At 54.2% G+C, this 22337-nt stretch overlaps 1 protein-coding gene across 1 annotated transcript; it reads right to left on the bottom strand.

Moving 5' to 3' along the window:
• Positions 1-570: 570 nt before the first annotated feature.
• Plcb2 (phospholipase C beta 2) lies at positions 571-21037 on the bottom strand. Its single transcript, XM_028888082.2, has 31 exons — positions 20641-21037; positions 17263-17340; positions 16618-16686; positions 15855-15995; positions 15640-15719; positions 15499-15552; positions 15321-15396; positions 12141-12241; positions 11812-11978; positions 11558-11704; positions 11237-11394; positions 10911-10993; positions 10549-10633; positions 9687-9861; positions 9498-9619; positions 9289-9385; positions 7859-7943; positions 7623-7747; positions 6982-7136; positions 6284-6448; positions 5621-5720; positions 4848-4952; positions 4599-4693; positions 4396-4471; positions 3788-3998; positions 3529-3694; positions 3370-3446; positions 3186-3281; positions 2580-2637; positions 1915-2001; positions 571-1563 (listed from the first exon to the last, which is right to left on the bottom strand). Exons 1-31 carry the CDS (start codon positions 20722-20724, stop codon positions 1360-1362), a joined length of 3522 nt encoding a protein of 1173 aa, XP_028743915.1. The 5' UTR covers positions 20725-21037; the 3' UTR covers positions 571-1359.
• Between the last annotated feature and the right edge of the window lie 1300 nt (positions 21038-22337).

The raw sequence follows: 22337 nt of genomic DNA on the forward strand, positions 1-22337 counted from the left end.
TTCCAAAGGCACAGGTGCTCATAGTTAATGGCATCTGTTGTAACTCTCCCATAAGAAAACAACCTCTTCCCAGAATCACCCCACCCTGCTAGCCACATTTGGGATTTGGGACAGAGCTGTAGGTGTGGTGAATGGCTGCCCACAAGGCCTGCCTCCAGCAAGAGCAGCAATCAACCACAGCAGCGGCGGGTCCCCGATCATGTGGTCACTGCAGGTCTTCCTAAAAGAGGCCCAGATAACCTAAGGTTTGGGAGTTCCTAAGAGGGTGGGGTGCACTTTTGTACTGGAGTCTTTTGCTCCAGCCCTGAGGGTGGAGACAAGGAAGGGCCCCATCTGTGTGGGAGTGGAGAAGGGGAATGACATCATCCTCCAGTGGTTCCGGCATCAGGACCAGCAGATGGGGAAGCAGCCCCTGTTCAAGGCCAGAGGCAGGGCCATGTTACAGAGAGCCCCAGACGACTCCCCAGGGGACCCACCCCATCCCCATACAAGCAGCTTCCTTTCAGAGACATTCCACTCCTCTCCTGTCTTCTCCTAACCAGAGAACAGAGGCCAGCCTAAGGCAGGAAATTCCAGGTAAGGGTTCTTTGGTAGGCATGGGAAGAAAATAAATAAACCACCTAAATCCAGGAAAGAAAATGATGACGAACTCCTTCCTCAAGCAACCCACTCGATAGGGGTGGGTGCCTGATAGGAAGTGCCAGACCGAGACCCAGAAAAAAGGGTGAACCCGAGAAGCTACAGTCCCCCCTCACCACTCCAGTGTTGGAGCAGTCAAGGAATCTTGTCCACGCAGCCGCCCGTCCCCACAGGCAGGAGGTGAGGGCAGGGGCCTTTTGCTGCCATATTCTGGAAGTCACCATCCCCAGAGAGCTTTGGGGCAGTTCCAGGGTCTGCCTTAAGGAGATGGCAACAACGCTCTGTACTCAAGGCAGGCCTGAGGTGTGGCCTAGAAGCCCCTACATCAAGGCAGGAGGGCTTGGAATTGGTTCTGCTGGGGCCACACGTACAAGCATAAAGGTTCTGGGGAGCAAAGGCAGGCCCCCAGGAAAGGGAGCTCCAGGTGAAGAGCTGTTAGTTAGCCAAGGCAGAGGGAAGACCAGAACCCAATTTCCACTCTCTTGGTCCGTACTCCTTTGCCTTCGATGACAGAAGAAGCCAGCTTAGGAAAAGACGTGGGTTCCAAGTGGGTCCTTCACCCTGGTGGTCTCTTCTTCCTGCCTTTTCCTGGAGCATCCAGGGAGACACAGGCTCCCACAGCCCCCGAGTAGTAGGGTTCTTTTCCTCTAGGGAACAGAACCACGTTCCAGAGAAGGGTGTGACTGTCCTTGCTAAGATGCCTGAGTGAGGATGGTGGCGTCAGAGGCGGCTCTCCTGGGTGTCTGCTTTGTTCATGAGTGGTTCCTGTGGACACGACTCTTTGGAGGCCTCGCAGGCCCCCTCAGGCCTGTCCTCTGTTTCAGACGGGAAGCAGGCCTTGAAGCAAGCCTTCACTGATTCCTTCACTTCGGTCTCCAGGCCCTTCATCCTGGCCTCATACTCAGCCAGCGCCTTCTCCTGGAACTGTGGGGACAGAGGGGGGTCACTACCTGGGTTAGGAAGGAGCCCTGCCCACCCCCCTCCAGCTCTGGACTATGGAAAACTAAGATGCCCAGTCCAGTCAGAGCTCCCAGGAGACTGGAGTAGATGGGGGCAGTGAAGCCCATCAGAGAACCTCCCAGGAGAAAGGTCAAGCAAAGAAATCTACAGAGATGTCTCATTTGAAAGTGCCTCGGGACACCATGAGACCCTGCCTATGACCCCTGGTCGGATGCGATGGTCCCCTTCCCTGACCTCTTGCCCAGAGTTGCGGGGGTTGGTCCCCTTCCCACACTCCAGCTCATTTGGCTCCACTGGGGCCAGAGATCTTCTCACCTGCTTCTCCAGCTCCCGGATCTGCTCCAGGCAGGCGGTCTGCTTCCCTTCCAGCTTCTCCTGGTGCCTCTCCAGGGTCTCGGTCATCTGGGGGAGGGGCGAGAGGCCGAGAATCTGAACAGGGCAGGCTAGCTTGGGATCCCACTCTCATCTCAGCCAGCCAGCAGTGAGACTTGGGGCCAATTCCTTAACCTCTGGGCAGTTCTTCTGCAATTTGTAAGATGAGGTAACAGGACTTGGCTCAAGGGACTGGGAAGGATTCCATGTGACAGCTCACAGGAAGCACGCGGGCAGGCGTCCTGCCTGATACAAGGCCAGGCCACAGCAGGTGCCAGGCCTGCTGCTGTGGTCAGCAAGGCCCAGGGAAGGAGCTTTAGGGCCATTCTCGGTGGGGCTTCTTCCCTTCCCCTTTCCATTCCATGGCACCGCGGGGAGCCTTCCTCACCCACCCCGTCCCATCCCCTTCTTCCATGACCGGCTAACTCATGTTTCCCAGACAGTTCCCTTCACACCGGCCCAAGTACTTCCTTCCACTCCCGGCCGGCCGCATATATGGGCACTTCTGGACAGCGTGCCGTAAGGGCTGAAAGGAAGGACATCCACACACCCACGCATGCACGCCTGCCTGTCTAGAGAGTGTCTGGGAAGGACACAGCCCCGCATACCTGCTTGACAGCCTGTACCACTTCCTGGATGTGGGAGTTGTTGATCTCTCTCTTGAGCCTGTAGATATAACTGGGGTTTTACAAAGGGACTTGGCGGTGGGGGTGGGGTGGGGGAGCAGAGTCCTAAGGGCTCCACAAATAAGAACTTGTTGAAGCAGCAATGAGCAGAGAGACCAACTTGGAAGATAGAGAAGGGGCTCTGGGAGCCCTGGGGCCTACCTGCTTCCTCACTAAAACACACTGACATAAAGGCAGCCAGGGTGGGCCCAGGTGGGGAGCACAGACCTCTAGGTGGACAGGCTGCCAGCCCCAGGTTTCTCCCCTCCCTCCCTCCCTCCCTCCCTCCCTCCCTCCCTCCCTCCCTCTCTCTCTCTCTCTCTCTCTCTCTCTCTCTCTCTCTCCATAGTTTCCCTCCATTTCTCCTCTCTGCTTAAGCAGGGTTGGCAACTGTGTTTTGCTCAAGGAAGACTCGGAGAGATACAGCCGTGGGACCGAGTAACTGGTTAGGGCCAAGAGCTGTGGGAGGCGAGTTAGGATCCCTTGTGGGGAGACCCTCTTCCAGCTGGAGTAGGGCCTGCTCAGCTGGGCCTCCCCTTCAGGGTTTACCTCTCCTGGGCCACCTTGTCTGTGGTGACTTTGGTCATGGCTTGGATCCGTTCCAGCCTCTTGGCCTCCAGTCTTTTCTTCATCTCTTTGGTGTCCCTGACGGGAGGCAAGGAGAAGGAGACACTCTGTGAGCTGCGGCCTTTGCCCGGAGGTAGGAACAGGCAGACAAGGGAGGCCCTCTCACGTTTCTGAGGTCTCCTTGAAGGTCTTGAGTTCAGCAGCCTGTCTCTCTCTGGCCAGCTCCATCATCTTGGCGATGTGCTGCGAAGGAGGAAGGGCGGGCTTAGCCAGCAGCCTTTGGCCGCGCAGGAGGGGTGGGATTGGCGGCGGCCCTGTCCCAGACCTCGGTCACGTGCTGCTCCTTGCGCTTGAGGACAGAGAGGTACTGCTCCTGGCCCTGCTGCTTCAGCTCCTGCTCCAGCCTGCTCTTCAGCTCCTGCACGCGCGGGTCTGCACCCTCGGGCAGCTCGCTAGGCGCCACCCCGACCGTCTCCTCACAGGGCAGGGTCCTGCGGAGGAAGCCACGTGGGGACAGGCCCTGAGCCCGGCGCCAACACTCGGGGGTGCGGGTGGGGGGTGCAGGACACCGCTGACTCCTTTACCTCTTCTTGCGGGAGCCCTTCCCCGGGCGAGGCTTGCAGCCCGCCGCTGGAGCCCCGAGTTCTGCCAGCTGTGCGGTGCCACGCTGCAGCAGCTCTTCCCAGCGCCTGGCTCCACGCCGCTCCAACTCGCGAAGCTCCTTCTCGTGTCTCCGCTGCAGCTTCACCACGCCCTTCAGCTCCTGCAGCTCCTCCAAGCTGGTGGTCTGTGGCTCTGAAGAGGCATGGCTAAGGCGTCAAGCCGTCCAGACCCAGAGCGCCTTTCCTGCCCTGCTGGCTCCCCATAGTTCCAGGCCCTCTCCCCAGATCCTGTCCCCAGACCACAGGGCTCAGCAGACCTTATCTGCCACTTCTTTCCTCGCTTCCTCCTTGGCCTTGGCCCCAGGTGCTGTAAGAGCACAGGACTGGACTGCCAGGTGCCTTGGAGGCACCTCAGTTTGGTTCTCTGCAGGGTGGCAGTTTGAACCCTCTGCAACTCACCCTTTCTCGTGCTGAGGCTTCAGACCCAGATCTTCCCTCCCCAGATGAAAATGTTAGTCTTTGGGGGACTGTGGGTGTGGTGGGAGAGGTGGAGAGCTATACACTAGGCAGGTGGGCCCAGGACGACCTACCTGTTGACCCGTTGCCTGCCGGGACTGATGCTCCATTGGACTGGCTGGCAATAGGAATCCCGGATGAGAAGGGCTTCTGTGTGAGGACAGCCCGTTAAGAAAGGTGGCTCTAACACCCCTTTTCCCCGAGCAGGGAACTCTGCCCCTCCCCACTCATTCCACAGCCCTTGGAGGTTTTGGGCAGTAGTCCAGGTGACACCGACCTCAGGCAGACTTCCTGTCACCTCCTTGAGCTTCATAGACTTCTTATCATGGGCATTGAAGTACTTGATGGGGTTGGCGAGTGCCACCGTAAGATCTGGGAAGCACAAGACGTGACCAGCCTGGTATGTGTGAAGTTGGGCCTGGAAGGGTCCACCTACCACCCTTTTCTGGTTCCACTTCAGGTACTGGCTCAGTGAAGGAAAGGGAACGGGCAGTCTGGGGCCCCTGGCACGCCTCAGGTCTCCTACCTGCCCATGTGTCGGGTACATAGTCCTTCATCTCCAGGAAGACAAAGAGGGCGGGCATGGTAAGAGGCATGTTGCTCTCACTGCGCAGGCACAAGTGGTGGTACCCTGTTGAACACGATGAGGCAGATGGACACAGTAAGCCAGAGCCCATTCCTGCCCAGGTCGGCACACACACAGCACTTCAGATGTCTGCCTTTAGAGTCACCGGCCAGGGTCTTCAGTCCAATGCTCTGCTTCCTTACTAGATGACTTTGGGCAGGTTAGGTTAACTCTCCAAGTCTCTCCTCATCTATCTGCCTCATGTGTTTGTTACGAGACTGTGTTTTAAGCTCCTCCCACATTCTTATTACATTTTTATGTATTTGCTTCGTGTGAGCAGGCGTGTACGTGTGCATGCAGGGGTCGAGGACAGCTTGTGGGGACATGTTCTCTCCTTCCACCATGTGGGGCCCAGGGTCAAACTCAGATCATCGGGCTTAGCGGCAAGTGTCTCTGCCCGCTGAGCCATCTCCCCAGCTCCTCTCACACATCCCGAGTACCCATGGATGCCAGCTGCTCGGGAATCTGTAACAGCGAGTCCAGAAAATCACGGGCATTCTGTTCGGTGGGCAGAGTTCCCACAGGTCAGGCTCCCGGAGAAAGTCTATTCCTGTCCCATTCCTTAGATAAGCTGGTGAGGCCTCAAAGACCCTGTCCGAAGTTCCCCCACCTCCAGGCAGGATGCTGGTCTCGGGCTCTCTGCAGGTGGTTAAGAAGCCCGCTCCGCTCCTTACCAGAATGTAAGGCGTTGATGGGGATGATTCGGTGCCCAAGAAATTTGTTGCCTTCTTCCATCACAGCGATCCTGAGGGAGGCCAGCTCAGGCATCAAGATCTGGAGGGAGGTTAGCACAGGAAAGGCTGAAGAGTGGACATGGGGGAGCCACGCTGCCCCTCCCCTGTCTCCAGAAGTCTCCATGCCAGAGTAAGAGCCCAGCAGACTTACCAGATTTGGTGAGGCTAGGCAGAAGGCATGCCCTATGGCACATACAAGCATCTTACAGTTTGTGCCAGGCTCACATGGGGAAAAGGGCTAGATGTGCGCCCAGGACAGTGAGTCCCATGCAAACGGCCCTTGGCAGCTTTCCAACCAGTGTCCAAGGAGACAAAAGAATTCCACCATCCCCTGACCCTGAGCAGGGAGTTCGTGTTTCCATCCCTAATCCTAATGTGTACACACTCTCCCCTACACACACACACACACACACACACACACACACACACACACACACCCCTAATGAACTTCGGTTTGGGACCTCTGGAAGTCAGAAAGTAATAGATGAGGGGCAGAGGGAGGAAGTGGTAGGTCTAGGAACCCCTCTCCCTTTGTTCCCCCTTATCTGTAAGCAGAGGTCAAGAAGCAGGGACAGACCCCAATGCCAGCCCCATCCCTAGCACCTTCTCAAAGACAAAGGGCTCCTCTTTCCAGACAGGATTGATGGAGTTGGTCGTAGGTGACAGCTTGGTGCGATAGCGCCTCTTGGGGTCCCCTGGGAGGCCGAAGAGTTCCACTTCCACATAGGTGCGAACACTGCGTTCTGACAGGAACTGCCCAGAGATCACCTAAGGGTGAGGACGGGGGGTGGGGGGGGGCAGCATTAGATATCCCACTTAGGCTGGTTCCTAAGCCCCTAGGGCCTTTGTCTCCACAGGGCTAAGTATCTATCATGGGTATTAAGAAAATCCCTTTCAACACTAGCCATCAAATAGAGGCTGTGTGGCTCAAGATTTACAGCCAAGCTCTAAGGACCTGGGTGCTTCCGGCACTCAGGGGAGAGGCGGGTCACCCACATTTCTCCTCCGACAAGAAGGGAGCAACAACTGGAGCCTGGGCTCCCGCTGCCCAGCATGGACTAGTCCCTCTCCCCTCCCCCACCGGAGCCTCAGCCCTTCCCCTTGGTTTCCATGGGGACTAAGAGGCAGACTCCTGTGCTGAGGAGGAGGCAGTTTCCAAGGCAACTTGCTACTGCACGAACTGGCTGGGGCTGAAGTCTTCAGGATATCAGGGAAGGGGGGTTGGGGCGGAGGGGTGGACTTCTCGGCCTTCCTTCTCAAGAGCCCAGCCCTCCCAGCCACTTGTCGGCCCTGGGCCTTGCCGTGATGGAGAGGGTGGTGGCTACCACCACGTCAATGCGGTCCACCGAGAAGGGGTTGAACTGCTTGTCCAGCCTGCGCATGAACTCATGCTTCAGGAGGTATCCACTCTGCCCGTTGAACTCAAACAGTGCCATGTTCTGCTGCATTGGCAGGTCTGGGGGTGTGAGAGGATGCAGTGAGCGTGACGGCGCCTAAATCCATCCTCAGTCTCTTTTCAATACTTTCAAGCCTCTCTTGCCTTGGGGATGGGGAGATTTGGGTAGATCATGAGGGCGAGAGTTTCTCATGCCCCATCCCAGGTCCTTGGGGTGTCTAGCCTCTCAGGAAAGGTCCTCAGCCTCGAGTCAGCAAGGAACAGTGGTATGGCTGGGCCGCAAACTCACGGTGGATCTGGGATGGCTGGTACAGGTGTTTCCAAAAACACAACCAAACAGAGCAGCCAGAACCCAGGCCAGCCTTGGTGTCTTATGTGTGTTCTGATATATGAACAGCTGAACAGGCATGAGGAAATGCTCCCCTCCCCAAAGGGTTCACACACCAAGACATGCTCCCAGAGCCTACACAAATAGCTACTGTGCACCAAAGATCCCCCAGGGAGGGGTAAAGACGGGCTAGGCAGGGCCCAGGGGAGGGTTCTTACCCATTGTTTGGAAATTGAGGGCAACCATCTGGCAGCCAGCATTCCAGAACATCTGGGGCATGTAGTTGGAAGAGTCCATGCGTGTGCCCTTGGGGTACACTCGGCTCATCTGGCGTTTATTGTAGCTGTTGCTGAGTATAGGATCTGGCCAAGGCCGCTTGCACCAGCAGGACCCCGGGCCCTCCTCCCAAGCCCCATCCCACCGGGGGCCTTGGCTAGTGAAGCCTCAAGGATACTCCACAAACTGCATGGAGGCCTTAGAGAGCAGCTCGTAGGCCTTGAGCTCCGTGAAGGAGGAGATGACGTAACTTCTATTCTTCTCTGAGCAAGGGAGAAAGGGAGATTCGGTACTCCACATCAGGCTGCCCTCTGTCTCAGCCCTGCCCTCCTTTTGTGGCACCTTCCTCCAGAGAGCAATGCCTCCAATCCAGGATTCTGTTGCGGTCTCGGGTTTTAATAGTCAGACTTGAGAGGAATATGTGTGCTGGGGCAAAGGGACTTCAAAGTGGACATGCAGAGGGAGAGAGCCTGCACCACGGTCCTAAAGAGTGAGGCCTATGTGCCATGGATGGACACGGAGGGTGTGAGGGACATATGAGTCCGGGGTACCAGGAACATGTGGTACATACGCCTAGTGAAAGAATAGCTGGGGTGTATAGTGAAAGAGTCCATGCACATGCCCGTGGGACACACAAAGTCGTACGCTGTTTGTTATTGAGTATAAGTGCTGGCCAAGGCCATTTTCATCAGAAGGACTCCAGGCCTTCCTGCAAGCCCCCGACGAGGGGACTCTGGCTGGTGAAGCCTCCAGGATCCCAGGCAGTGACATTTACAGGGAATGAAATGTGTAAGAAATTAGCTAGTGCACAGAGGGACGGCAGTATGCTAAGGGCAGTACCCCATGCCCTCCAAAGCACATTCTGGGCGTGCCCAGGTAGCAGAACAGGTTGTGAGGTCAGGTATTGTCGGTCAGTGTTGCAGAGATCAACTGCGCAAGAGTGTTCAGAAAGGGACTGCACTGCTCATGTTGGGGAGACACACAGAGAGTGGGGAACGCACTTGAGTGCACCCTGAAAAGATCAGGGCAAATAGCAGGAAGGATCCAATGGGGTAAGTAAGCTTCCACCCCCTCCTGGAACCCCCCCCCCTTCTCTTTGGACAAGGTTTCTCTCTATGTAGAGTCCTGGCTGTTCTGAAACTCACTCTGTAGTTCCTATTTCAGACGCCCACTCTCTTCCTCACCAGTGCTAGAGTTAAAGGCATGATCTCCCAGGAACTCTTACCTCCAGGACCAGGGCTCCTAGACTGGGGGCAGCACTTAATATAATTCAGGCCAGGGAGCTGCAAAAACTTTAGGAAACTCCAGAAGCCCCAGACAGGCCTGGATGAGGTGGCCTGTCATAACGACCTGCCTGTCACTGACACACTCCAGAACATTCCATTTGCTGCCAAGTTCTCCAGTCCAGTGCTGGGAGCCACTGCCACTTAAACAAGTCGTTTGCCTGACTCCTCGACTGAGTATTTATAGACAAGGACCTTAGTGCGAGGAGGGGACAGGTCTCCCTCCCTCTCATCCCGCTCACCAGGCCACTCTTGAATGAGGGCGGCTTTCTCCTGAGCCCAGCCTGCCTTCTCTTCCCCCACCTCCCTCTGCGAACATACATACGTGCAGAGAACTCGAAGGAGATGAACTTGGTAGGCTGGATGTAATTGACAAGGCTGGACATTTCCTCATAAGCGGTCACCTCCAAGCCTGCTGTACCCTAGAGATTGAATGGGAGAGTGAAGAAAGGAACAGGACAGAGCCCAGACTGTAGTCCACGCCCACCCAGACGGTACCAGGATGGAGACAGCAGAGGGACTGTCCCCACACACCTCATCCGACTGCATCTTCTTTATCTCTTCTTCATCCAGGTTCCCTGACTCCTCCTCTTCCTCCTCCTCCACCTCCTCCACCTCCTCCTCCTCCACCTCAGTCCGGTCCTCCGCAGTCCACACTGCCACGCAGAGTTTGGTCAGCACTGACTCTCCCCCAACCCCATCCCATTCTTGTTCCTCGCTCACCTGTGTCCTCCTCAGTGGGGACGCTAGATGGGCAGCTGCCCTCGGCCTCCCCACCAGGTTTTTGCCCACCAGGGGAGCAGGGGGATGCTGGCCCAGAAAACTGGTTCTTCTTATTCTTAATGAGGATCTTGCCCCGGAGGTCCTCCGGGCTGGGCAGAGGGATGCCAGGTTTCAGCTGCAGAAAGGGGAAAGGTGGGCACCACTGCTTCTTCTGCGGTGTGTGCTCCCTACCCCAAGCTGTGCCCCTCTGGTGTGGGCCTACGTCTGTTGCCTCACTTCCCGCCATTGCTCCTTGTGTCTTGAATTCCCACTTGACCGAAATTACCTGATCCTGGGCAGTAATGTCTCTTTCACCTGTTCCTTCTGACTAGAAGGTGCTTTTCCCGTGCTCACTGAGTCTTTGTCATCTTCCAGATTTCACCTTAACCACCGCATCCCTCCAGGAAGCCTTCCCTGAGCCTCTAACTCCCGAGCATTGTTTCCCATAGCAACCGCTGGCTGTAATTGGCCTGGATGCTTGTCCATCTCCTCATGAAGAGGGTCAGAAACCTGGGACGGCAACTGTGGAATTTAGGTTTGTTTTGGTTTTGCTTGTTTGTTTGCTTGGTCGTTTTAGATGGGGTCTCACTATGCAGCTCTGGTTGGCATGAAACTTGAGGTCTTCCTGCCTCAGCCTCTCAAGTGCTGGGATTACAGATAAATTCCATCACTAGGAGACCCCTAATTCTAGCATACTCTCTGACACGTGGTAGGTGACAGGAGCCCAGACTCACAAACCAACCAAAGGAACTCAAGTGTCTCTGCCCTTCTAACCTGGTTCCACCTTTCCCCAGGTCTAGATGCCCCACAAGACTGCACTCACAGGGAATTTTTCCAGGGGTTCTGTGAGCAGGGTTTCTCCAAACATAGTCCTGCAGTACTCGGCCATCTTAGCCTGTTGGCGGGGTCTGGTAGCAGCGAACAAAAGAAAAGGAAGGGGTTAATTGCTTAGCACCAATTCTCCTGCCCATCTTTTGTGCCCTGATGGCCCAGATCAGAGGTCGGGGAAGTGGGGGAGGTAGGAACACAGGAAGGAGAAGCTGAGGTCCCAGGGAGGCTGTATTGAGACCAGAGACCTCAATGAAGGACTAGAGGCCAGGGGCAGTGCGTGTGTGTGTGAGTGGGGTTCAGGCCAGAGGCTGGGGTGCAGGTGGAGAAGGAGGCTGGGTAGTCCTGGATACACACGAGTCCACGTGGTTTTCAAATGACAAGATGACAGGATAGGGGGAGGTCTTGAAGGCACTTTCTGCAATGGCTTCGATTGCTTCCTAGAGGAGAAAGGAACTCTGTAAAGAGGGTAGCCCCTCCCCAAGGGGCCCCTCCCTGCGGTGGCCCTCCCCACTACTTAGCTTCAGCATAGGCGTGAAACTAGATAGCCACAGCAGCCTCGAAGCAGCTTGAGGCATTCCAGAAATTTCTCCCCTACAGCTTCACTCCCACAACTTCAGAAAGCCTCTCCTCAGCCCCTTTCTGGTGAGCACGGTAATCAGTCTCCATACCCCAAGACCCACCTTGAACAAGATATCGGTGGTCATGGTGAAGCCATGGGTGATAATGGGCTCCTCGTCGGGGGGCTTCCCCTTCCAACAGTCCAACTCCACACAACGGCAGCCAGACAGAAGCACCTGGCGGTACATCTCAGCCGAGGAAAGGCCTGAAAACTGGCCGGCTGGGCCGGTGGAGAGAAGTGGGAGGTGTCACTCACAGCCAGGCTCGTCCCCTCACAACCTCATAGCCTGTCCTGTGAGCAGGGCACGCAGTCGCTGAGAAGCACCTACAGAGAATCCGGGGCCCAGGAGCGGACGGACGGCCACGGGGTTTCCGGGACCCACCTGTCAGGTAGGTGTTGTGTGAGGAGTTGATGAAGTAGTGATTCAGCGGCTGGGTCATGTCGTGGTGGAGCAGCAGGTTATTGTGGGCTAGCGCACTGTTCTCTGGTCCGCAGAGAAACCAGACCATGCCCTCTGGTGACAGCTGGCCTGCGAGAGACAGCAGATCGCAGGCAGGTCATGGCTGCACCTCGGCTCCCAGGGAGGGACGAGACTACGGGACGGACGGACAGGACGCGGGGCTCCGCGGTTCTCACCCCTCTGCACATTGATGCCGCTGGGTTCGTACTTGTCGATGAGCGTCTGCACCTGCTCGGGCCGGGCTGGCGGGAACAGCAGGGAGTTGAGCCGAGAGTCTCGCTGCTTCTGATTGATGAATTTGGTCAGGTGCTCCTTGGTCATGTAGGGTTTAGCTTTAGCATGGCTGCAGGCCGGGGGAGGGGGGCGCACAGATGCAGTCTGTGAACCTGAAGGTTTGGACTGCCCTCTTCTCTTGTACAACCTTGTGATTCCCAAAAGGCTGGGTGGAAGGAAGGAACTGCCTTCCTTACCACCAACCACTCCATGCCCAGCCCGAGGAACTCACTAAGAAGTGAAGATCTCGTCAATTTCTGGCCGAGGACAGAGATTCATGAGGAAGCTCTTGTACACAGACTCTGGGAAGTCCTCAGGATTGATGGCATCGTTCTGGAAGAACCATCACCTTGTTACCCTTTCTCTCTGCTCTGAGCTAAGACTCAGCACAACCTGTCCGCAGCTCTGGGGAAGGTGGCCTGACCAGAGAGAGTCCTTAAGGCAGACAGGCACGTGGGCACACTGCAGCACCCGCTAGCGGGCTTGCTTTGACGAGGATTTTGGATAGTAGCTAGTTCTGTAGCTGGAACAGGATTGGGACAGCATGAGCTTAAAGAGGGGAAAATGTCAGAAGTAAGGGGCGCTGCTTTCCGGCCTGAGTACTGGACTCTCATTTCTTTTGTTCCTTCTAAGTGAAGAACAAATTATCCAAAGAAACTGTTTGAATGTGAACAACTATGCACCTGACAGCAGAGCCCTGAAATATGAGAGGTAAAACCTGGCTCAGAGGTTTGGAGAGAGAAAAAAAACAGTTCAACAGTAACAGAGTAACACACACACACACACACACACACACACCCCAAACAAACAAACAAACGAGCAAACACACAAACAAAACACAAATAATTTGGAAAAAACAAAAGAGACACACATACACAAAGAGATAAAAATCAGACTTCATCAAAATCTAAAGTATGTATGCTTATAAGGACACCATCAAGAAACTGAAGGGTAACCTGAGCTAAGGAATAAAGGAAGGGAGGGGGGGAAGGAGGAAGAGAGAGAGAAGGATAGATAATCCACAGAATGAGATAATATTTACAAATGAATTGTCTGTTAAGTGGTAATTCAACAACCAAAAGATAACCCAAAGGATAGGGCATGGCTTGGCTGTTCAAGCCCCTGCTGAGCGAGCATGAGGACCCGAGTTCAGATTCCAGCCCCCACATAAATGCTGATCTCAGTGCTGTGTGTGTTTGTGGCCCCAGGGTCGGGAGTGGACAGATCCCTGAAGCTCATTGCCAGCCAGCCAAACATGAGCTCCAGGGTCAATGAATGCTCTTCAAAAAATAAGATGGAAGTTGGAGAGACAGCTCAGTGGATAAGGGCCAATATTGATCTTACAGAGGACCTGAGTTCGATTCCAGGCACCCACACCAGACAGCTCCAGATGCCTGAAATCCAACTCTAGGGAGATCTGATGCCTCTGGCCCCTGCGGGCACCTACACTCCCAGGCATATATCCTCACACAGACACAGACACATAATTTAAAAGATAAACAAACCTTTAAAAAGTAAGATGGAGAGTGATTTAGAGGGACATCTGACATTGACCTCAGTCTCCACACATGTACAAACTCACACACACACACACACACATACACACACACACACACACACACACAAAAAAAAAAAAATTCAAATGAGAGATAGACAATGAATTTGAATTGATGTGTCTGCAAAGGAGATGTAGAAACAATCAATAAGTACATGAAAAGATGCTCACACATTATTGGTTATTAAGTCAATACAATTTAAAATCACAATTTCATTCCCATTAGGATAGCATCAGCAAAAGGCGGGCAGTAGTGGTGCTGGTGGGGAGCAGGAACATTGAAACCCTTCTGCCATGCTAGTGGGAGAGTCAAATGATGCAGCCCCTCTAGATAAGAGTTTGTCCGTCCCTCAAAAATGGTAAATATAGTCACCAATTTCACCTGAATGTATATATCCAAGAAGGCTGAAAGCAGAATCATGACAAATAGCTTATAGAGGCATTATTCATAACAGTCAAAAAGTGGAGAGAAGCCAAGAATCTGTCAACATAGACTATGATACTGCAATATTAAAAAAAATGAAGTGCTGATGCTACCACGTGGATGAATCTTGAAAACCCTATGTTGAGTGAATAAAGCCCAACGTCAAGACCACAGACTGTATAAGTCCCTTTACGTAAAATGTCCAGAGTAACCTGAGCTAAGGAATAAAAGAAGAAAGAGAGAGAGAGAATGTATAGAACTAGAAGAAGAAAGTAGATGGATAGTATGCAGGATCCTGTGCTTTTCACTGTGTTCCCCCGGAAAACAAAACAAACTTTAAATACCACTCGGGATCGCACTGGGAAATCAACCTGGGTTTTAACTGGAGGTGAGGGTCTCCCCAGCCCAGCTCTGCCTCCGAAGCTGGTCAGTGGCCTCTCTCGGGATACAAGGGAAACAGACCAATAAGGAGGACGCAGCTAGGGTTAGGAGCTCAGGAGAGAAGGTGGCTGGGTGTTACCCGAAGCAGACAAGCGGACAAACCGTAAGGACCACCTCAGGACCCCAGCCCACCTTCTCCTTTGCCTCGGCCTTGCAGCCACGTGGGGTCACCAGCGCTGTAGAAGCTGGGCCCCTAAGGGAGCATTCCTCACATGGCTCAGAAGGATAGATGCTCGCAGTCTGTTTTACTCATTTCTACTGTTCTGGATTCTTACCAGGAGAAACGTTTCGCGGGGTGAGGGTTGTAACTACACAAGGACACTGGCCGAGCTGGACAAGGGCTTTAGGACTAACACCACTCCCCAGCCAGGCTTGAACCTTGGCTGTGGGCCGTATCTACCCAGAGAGATCTTTTTTTGGTAAATCGCATAAGACGTCTCATGGGGTGACCCTCCTTCTGACTTGTAATTAAAAATTAATTGCTTAATTAAAAAGAAGTGGAAAATGTGCTTCCCAATCGAGCCGGAGTCTGTGCCCTGGCAGCTTCCACCCTTGGCCCTGCTCTTCTCCCTAACACCCAGGAGAACTGGTGCCTTCCTGGGACTGTCAGAGCCCATGGCCTGTCTCCTGTCCCCGCTGACCCTGTCTTGCTCTCCGACAATGAAAACGTCCCACGCCGCCCATCCCCAAGGCTAGGATAGGAAGGCTTGCCTCATCTGCTGTTTTCCTCCCCAACACTGCCCCAGCACTATTGGGGGCAGGCCTTAAGGCTCCAACTCCAGCACTGCACCCCCTTGCCCTGGTCCCACGCTTTATGCCTAGTGTAACCAGAGGTTCTGGGTTAATTGGCTTTGGGAGCTATTGGTGGGCTAGTGATGTCATTTCGGCTCGCCCCATCCATCGCTATCCCCGGCCATGTTTTTGTTTTTGTTTTTGTTTTTCTGGTGGGAGTGAGACTTAGTAGAGTTGACTGGGCGAGGAGAACGACTCACCTTGCCTTTTGCAAGGTGACAAGCACTGAGGGCAGCTTCTACTCGTTTGCGATCAGCCGGAAACATCTGGAAAAAACTGAGGGAGCAAAGAAAAGGACCAGGCAGCAGAGGAGTCATGCCTAGGGAGGGAAGGCTTGGGGAGCTAGGAGGCAGCTAAGAGGAAACTCAAGAGACTCACTTCTTCACAGGAATCTTCCCTTCAGGGTTGAGCTGCATCTTAAGCTTCACCAGGCTGAGGGGATGGACAGTAAGTAGCCCATCAGGCTGTGTGGGCTGGCAAGCAAACCCCTTGAGCTCAGGCGGGGTGGGGGGTACTTACATCTTGTCTAGGAAAGTGCTTCGGGGAGCATTGGCTGTCATGGGGTGTTTGGTGAGAGCCAGTATATCCTCGGCCCAGTCCTGCAGAACACAGAGCCTAGAAGTCATGCTCCTGACCACAAGCGCCCCTGAGGCGCTCGGCCCAGGCCTATGACTCTCGCAGGAAGGTCAGGCTGCCCCAAGAGCCAACACTCTACCCGGGTGTTGCCAATGCACCTTGCCCACATTCTCCTTGTAAGAGACGAAGTTGTGGAAGGTGAGGTCCACCATGTCAGGGCCGGACACCACTGTGAGTGCTTTCAGCAGGAAGTGGTTGTCTGGAAAGTCCATGTTGAAGACCTCCCGGAGTTTCTGGCTCTGTAAGAAGCGGTGGTACCGTGAGGTATGCTGACCCTCAGTCTTGCCCAACATGACTTCCTATATCTCCTTGTCAGCCACTTGAACTGCAGGTCACTGGAACCTAGGAACCACAGGCCTCAGTATCCCCTTGCCTCTGGTTCCAGCAACTGCCATCGGAAGGGGAGGCCCATAGCTTGGCTAAGGCAATGGAACCTGGGAATCCTGGGAATTTCGTTTGAAGGAAGATTCTTAGGCCCCGAACTCTGGGGCCTAAGATTCCTACTGTCAATCACTTTAATCTTTTTACCAGCTTTAGGTAAATGTAGGCAAAGCAGTCACCAAGCAATGGGGAGCAAGGGGTGGAGGAAACACTTCCCAGACAGTCTGGTATGCTTAGGGGCAGGGATTGGCTCCTCCTCCTCCATTCCTGCCCTCTTGGCTCACTGTGACCAGTTCCCATGCTCAGAACCCAGGCGAGCTGGGCAGCCGCTGCCACACCACTCTTCCGTGGCCTGAGCTAGAATCCTTGCTGTCTAGCAGCCCAGGACCCAGTCATCGGGTCCCACAGATGGGATCCCCACCCCAGCAGAGACTTGTTCCTTGCTCTTTGTAACTGGTGGCTGCTTCGGGGCCCACCTACCTTGGGCGTCTTGGCAAACTTGCCAAAGCGAGTGTCTCGGATGCTCGTGATGTCCAGAAACTCCATCTCCTGGTACCAGTTTCCAGTAGGAGCAAAGACGGTGGGGACACAATGATCAGAGTCGGGAGAGCGTCCACACCCCTTCCGACCCCAGCTGCTGCCTTCTCTGGATGCCAAGACTGCCTGGACCCCTCCCTTCACGTTCCACTCCTCAGTTTCTATTAATGGGCATCCTCTTCGCTCCTTGGCCCATTCCTTCTCTGGAATAAGAGCTGCAACCTGCACCCTGTCTTCCATCCTGGAAGCCCCCAGGCCTTCTTCTGTTGTTCTGTCTGGCTGCTGAGCCTGTCCTCTGAGTGCTGAGCTCTGATGTGACCTGGAGCCACCGGTACATCATTGCCCTTCAGCTCAGCCGACTTGTCTTTTCCCACTGTCTCCAAGGGATACACACTCAGGACTGAGCAGGCCCAAGCAGTCATGGAGGGAGGTGACTGTAGCTTCCCTCCCCGGCCCATGAGAGTCCCAGGAGCTTCTCTCCCAGGCCAGTCTCTACTCTGCATCCACGACTCCATCCTATACCACCAGGGGTCTAGCACAGTTCATTGGTTCAGTTGGAGCTAAGGGCCGTGTTGAGTAGCGTCTTACCTTACTCTGATATGTCCAGTATAAGTAATAGCCCTTGGGGTCCACACGGAGGATAACTGGAGAGGCAATTGAAGTTTCCTGCAGAGAGAAAGGGTCATCTCTCTGCTCTGAGATCTCAGACCAACTTCCCCAGCCCAGGCCAAGGACTCAGACAGAGACCATGTCCTTCCTAAAAATTAGAAGACATTACCCTTTGTTCTCTGAGCTAACAGGGGAGGCCTTGAGGACAGGAGATGGAATTGCTGGAGGAGAGGTGGTATACTTTCTCGACCCCAGCAATGCCTCTTTCCCTCTCCATGTTCTCAAGGGTCATGGCTCCATCAAAAGACGGAATCTCTCTCCAAGATTCCTTGCTACCATCCTGGAAAGCTTGGCCAGTGAGAGCAGAGAGCCTGGGCTCTCATCTGCACAGTCAAGGCCCTGCACACACAGCAAGCAGCGGATCTGCTCCTCAGAAGCCCTGACATCCAACCATGCGCACAGCCTACCCCTCCCGTCCAAATAACCCAGAGAGACACCAAGTTCCCTCCCACCTCCAAAGTGAAGTACTCAAACCTCCTCAGCCTGAACTGTCTCCAAAGACCAGCCCACACCTCACCCCTTCAGAAAAGGCTTTCCTGAAATGTGGTGTTATTAATATGTGAGGGGTGTGGTCAGGAACCAGTTCCCAGATGTAGAAACACATCCAGGAAATCCCAGTGAGCTCAAGGACCCCAGGACAGTAAGCCTTGAACTTGGTTGGAGTTTGCAGAATAAGTACATGAATGAATGAGTGAGCTGGCCTTCGAAATCCCTATTCTCCTCACAGAGTATAGGCCATTTTTTATTTTAATAGTCTTTGCATACGTAAACAAGATATTGCAACTGAAGTTTCCAACAAGACATGATTATTGCTGCTGACACACCAGACCAAATATGGGATCTACCAAGAAAATGATATAAGAAAGGTTCCCATGTTAGAGGTCATTAGAGCATGGGGGGGGGGGGAGTTTTGTAAAAAAAAAAAAAAAAAAAAGAAAAAAAAAAAAAAAAAAAAAAAAAAAAAAAAAAAAAAAAAAAAAAAAGAAAGAAATAAAGAAAAAGAAAAAAAGAGAAAAAAAAACTGATTTTGGGCAAAGCTGTGTAGTGAGCTCTGGGCTTTTTCCTCCCCAGGGGAATTCAGCCTCAGAAATCCAGCAGGTGCCAGGTGGGCTGCCTCTGAGTGCATAGTTGTGGCTGTATGGGATGAGCCTGCATCCTCAGAACTTGCTGGGACAGCAAACAGTGTGAGGACTTGCTGGACCCAAAGTGGACTCAAGGGTGAGGGATGATGGGCGAAGGGCCCAATGCTTCAGGAAGAAGAAACTGGGAGTAACAGGGAGCTGAAGAAGTAATTGTGAGTGACCCCCTGAATAGAGGCATTGGAGATTTCAAACAAGTGAGCCCCAAGACAGGGAGGAGGGTGTCCCCCAAAATCATCAAAAAGACCACCAGAGGAAGAATAAGCTTTAAGGTCTGTCAGACTTAGAAATTCCAAGCCAGCTGTTGACAGCACGTATTCAAGAATGAACTGCCACACCCCCCTGTGCCCCACTTAGAAGGACCTAGAAAAGAAATAGCTGAGAACGCCACCATCGGCCCTTCCTCGGGAGCCTGCACCTGCCCTCACCTAGGCCTGGGAGGACAGCAAAGCACAATGCTGAAGCAAGGCTGGAGTTTCACTTCTAACTTGTTTCTGGAACAGGACTGGGTTTTGTGGGGACCGTGCGACCATTGTCCAAGGGTGAAGGTCATGTCTGATAGCCTGCGGAGTTTCTTCCCATCGCTAGGAGAGGTTTTCCCTCTAAGTATGTTTTAAAGGGGCTGTGGGAGACTCAACGGAGTCAGCTTTGGTTGCATCCTTTGCACTGCAGTTATTAGTATAGTGGGGTACATCCCTGTCACCCCCTAACCCGACCCAAAGCAGCCCAAGAGCAGAACCTGGCTCATAGATCACGTGTCCTGTGACCAGGCTTGGGACATTCCTGCTCATGCGAGTCAGGATCCAGGGATCACACAGTGCTCTGGCTTGGGGAAGTGAATGGGTCAACCACAGGTTGGAGAGAGAGCCACACAGCGTATCTACCTCTGGTGACCCACTGCCCACTCAGGTTATGCACACTGCCCAGAGGAACTGAGAGCAGCCACTTCAGTTTTCACTGTGAGTCATTTCTCTCCTTCCAGGGGCTCCTAAGACGTGACCCATCATCACCTCCATGCCACCACCATGCCCATCACCTCCATGCCACCACCATGCTAGCACCATGCCACACCAACCAAAACAGAAAGCATCTCATCCCAGGGCCTCACCCCCACAGTCTGGGCAGCCAGATGCGTTGACCTAGCATAGCCCCAAAGGGTCTAGACTCAGACTCCCCTCGTTGCCCAGAGAAACGAGACAAGCCAATTCAGGGAGCTGAAGTAATACTTGTAGGTAACCTCCTGAATGCCATGTGCTATTGGAAACCCCAAGCCTTCCTAAGGCCAGTCTAGAGCTCTCATAGCCTCTCTCTTAAGTCCTAGCCTCCCTGAAGGACAATCCTCATTTTATTCTTCCTAGACCAAGAGATTCTGTGGTTAAGGGCAGTGTTTTCAGGGCCCAGAAGGACCAGAGACCGTCTAGGAAGGAGCAGACTCCGCGGACTGGGGTGCAATGCTGTTCTTCCTTGCAGACAGGCTGGCAGGTAGAAGACAGCTGAGCTGAGCTGAACCACCAAGGGGAAGCAGAAGTCAGCAGGTTCCTTCCCAGGCCCCAGAAGCTTGAGCCTCCCTCCAGTTTTCAGCTGGATCCCCAGCCCTTTGGTGCCTGCCCCCACAGTCATAGCTCGAGGGAGAACGTGGCTTCCCGGGGACAGGACACGTCTTGTTCTGTGGACTGCGGTGGTCCAGCTGGTTATGGGTCTCCTGCCAGAGCAAACTTGGGATGTCTGTGCTGGGAAGGGGGCCTGGCTGACCTCTTCTGTTTGTTTGCCCTATCTCAGCTGGGGGGCGGGGTATGCATTTCCCCTGCCAACACTGAAATTACTAGAAACAATCCTTTGTCATCTTCAGGGATTTGAAAAAGGGCAAATCAGGTCCAAAGAGATTACCTTTTCTGATACTGCGCCCCCCCCTACACACACACACACACACACACACACACACACACACACGCAGCCCACCTCCTCATTCCCAGACGCACCGGCTTCCTTGCAGCAGCCAGGGACAAGCACCCTTACCCCAGACTTGTTTATCTATCTGTGTGCCAGCTGCCTAGCCAAGCCACATAGGCGCCTGGGTGCTGGGAGACATAAACCAACCCGCCCGCCCAAGCACCGAGCTACCCAGCACCGGCCACTCCCAGGGCCTGTCCCTACTCACATCGTCCCACTTGATGAAGCGCTCTCCTTGACTCAGATACGCCTTCACGTTAGGGGGCAACAGGACAGGGTTGAGCAGAGACATGATGTCAAGTGTCCCTCTTTGGAGAGGTTGGGCAGACACCAGCAGACAGGAGGAGGGAAGGAAGGCGGGTGAACAGGAGGGGAAGCTAGACTGGGCTCACATGGCACCCGCCCAGCCCTGGTCCGGAAGTTGGGGTGCTCTTATAGCCTACGGGCTGGACGCAGGACTCATAGCCTCAGGCAGGGGTCCAGTCGATCTGCCTTGTAAATCAGCCTCCTCCTCTGTCTGAAGTGGGGGGCTACAATAGCTGTTTCTGCCCCGGGGGGCTGGGCTCCTCTCCTGGGAGTCCCTCCCCACCCTCTGCTTCAGCACTTCCTATTCTGGGCTTCCTTCTCTGGGCTGCCGTGAACTGAGGGGCGGGCCATGAGGTCTAGAAGTCCCGAGGCCAGGGCCTCTGTTACAAGGATAGTCTACTTAGATTTGACCCTGAAGGGTGGATGGAAGGGAGTGGATGTGAGGTGTTGGACAGTAGAAGATGCCATTACAGAGCCTTGGGATGAGGGGGGGGACGACACAAAGAGACTCTCTAGAAAAAGGGTCCTCCACAGAGCAGGGGTTCTGTCCTCAGAGGGTGGGTCCACTCCGGAGATGGGCGTCAGGGACAGGCCAAGCCCCAGCTGGCACTGAGTGTTTTGAATAAGCAAAGTTCCCCCGAGCACCCGGCTCATCTTTCTCAATGCTTCCTCCCAATGAAAATGAGGGTCAGGTGAAGCAATATGGTCCTCAGCGGCGACACTTCTCGGGGCCTCCGAGCCTTTCGGTGAAGTCCTAAAAATCATTACAGCCTGGAGAAGCCCTTGGCCACCAGCCTCCCTTGAGTGCTCCGCTTCACACAGGGACCCCGGGGGCAAGAGGTTCTGAACGGCAGAGGCAGCCCTGCTCTAGCCCCTGCTCAGAGTGTTGTGGTAATTACAGTGTCGCTATCTTATCCCAGAGGTTCAGTTCCAGCCCGGCTTAGCCCCAGCCACTTCCTCTTACCTAATCCACGCTTATCGAATTTCTTAGTCCAGCTGGGGAGGCTAGAATCTCTACCCATGGTTTCCTTCCCCTCTGAGGCCGCAGCTTTCTGCAAGAGGTCTCGTCAGGGGTCTTTGTGCCACTCCTGACAACTGTGAGGCCTTCCCCCTGCCCTGGAATTACTCACCTCCGCAGGTGAGAGCCCACGCAGGAGAGTGGGGGTGGGCACAGGGGAACGGGTTAGATGGACAAGTTAGTTAGCATGAGTGAGAAGTCAAGGTAAAACTCTGGGGCTGTGGCACATGCCAGTTGTCCCAGCACTTGGAGGTGGAAGGGGGCAATCAGGAGTTCAAGCCGGCCTGAGCCACAAGAGAGCCTGTCTCAAAAACAAACCAACAAACAAAAGGTAGTGAGCACTTCAGTGGAAGCTAGCTCAGAAATGGTCCCAGAAAAGCAATTCTCAGACCAGAGGGGCAGGAGCCTAGAGCAAGACCTAAATGAGCCACCAGGACACAGCTCCCACACCCCTACAGGTGACGGCTGCTCCCACCCACCCCTCCCTCAATGTCTCTCCTACCCACTCCCTCTAGCGCTGGACCTTCCTGGGGGCCTCCTGGGAGCCCCTGCACATCTGCCTGTCTCCCTGGGATCAGGAT

This window comes from Peromyscus leucopus, chromosome 4, assembly GCF_004664715.2.
Source record: "Peromyscus leucopus breed LL Stock chromosome 4, UCI_PerLeu_2.1, whole genome shotgun sequence".
Classification (NCBI taxonomy): domain Eukaryota; kingdom Metazoa; phylum Chordata; class Mammalia; order Rodentia; family Cricetidae; genus Peromyscus; species Peromyscus leucopus.

What these genes read in the sequence shown, in the direction of transcription:
- Plcb2 (XM_028888082.2), bottom strand. Translation starts at nt 20,724, where the DNA reads ATGTCTCTGCTCAACCCTGTCCTGTTGCCCCCTAACGTGAAGGCGTAT. An exon ending in AGTTTGCCAAGACGCCCAAG is followed by an intron (nt 15,996 to 16,617) that starts GTAGGTGGGCCC and finishes CGCTTCTTACAG; the next exon opens with AGCCAGAAACTCCGGGAGGT. An exon ending in TGTACCCGACACATGGGCAG is followed by an intron (nt 4,694 to 4,847) that starts GTAGGAGACCTG and finishes TGTGCTTCCCAG; the next exon opens with ATCTTACGGTGGCACTCGCC.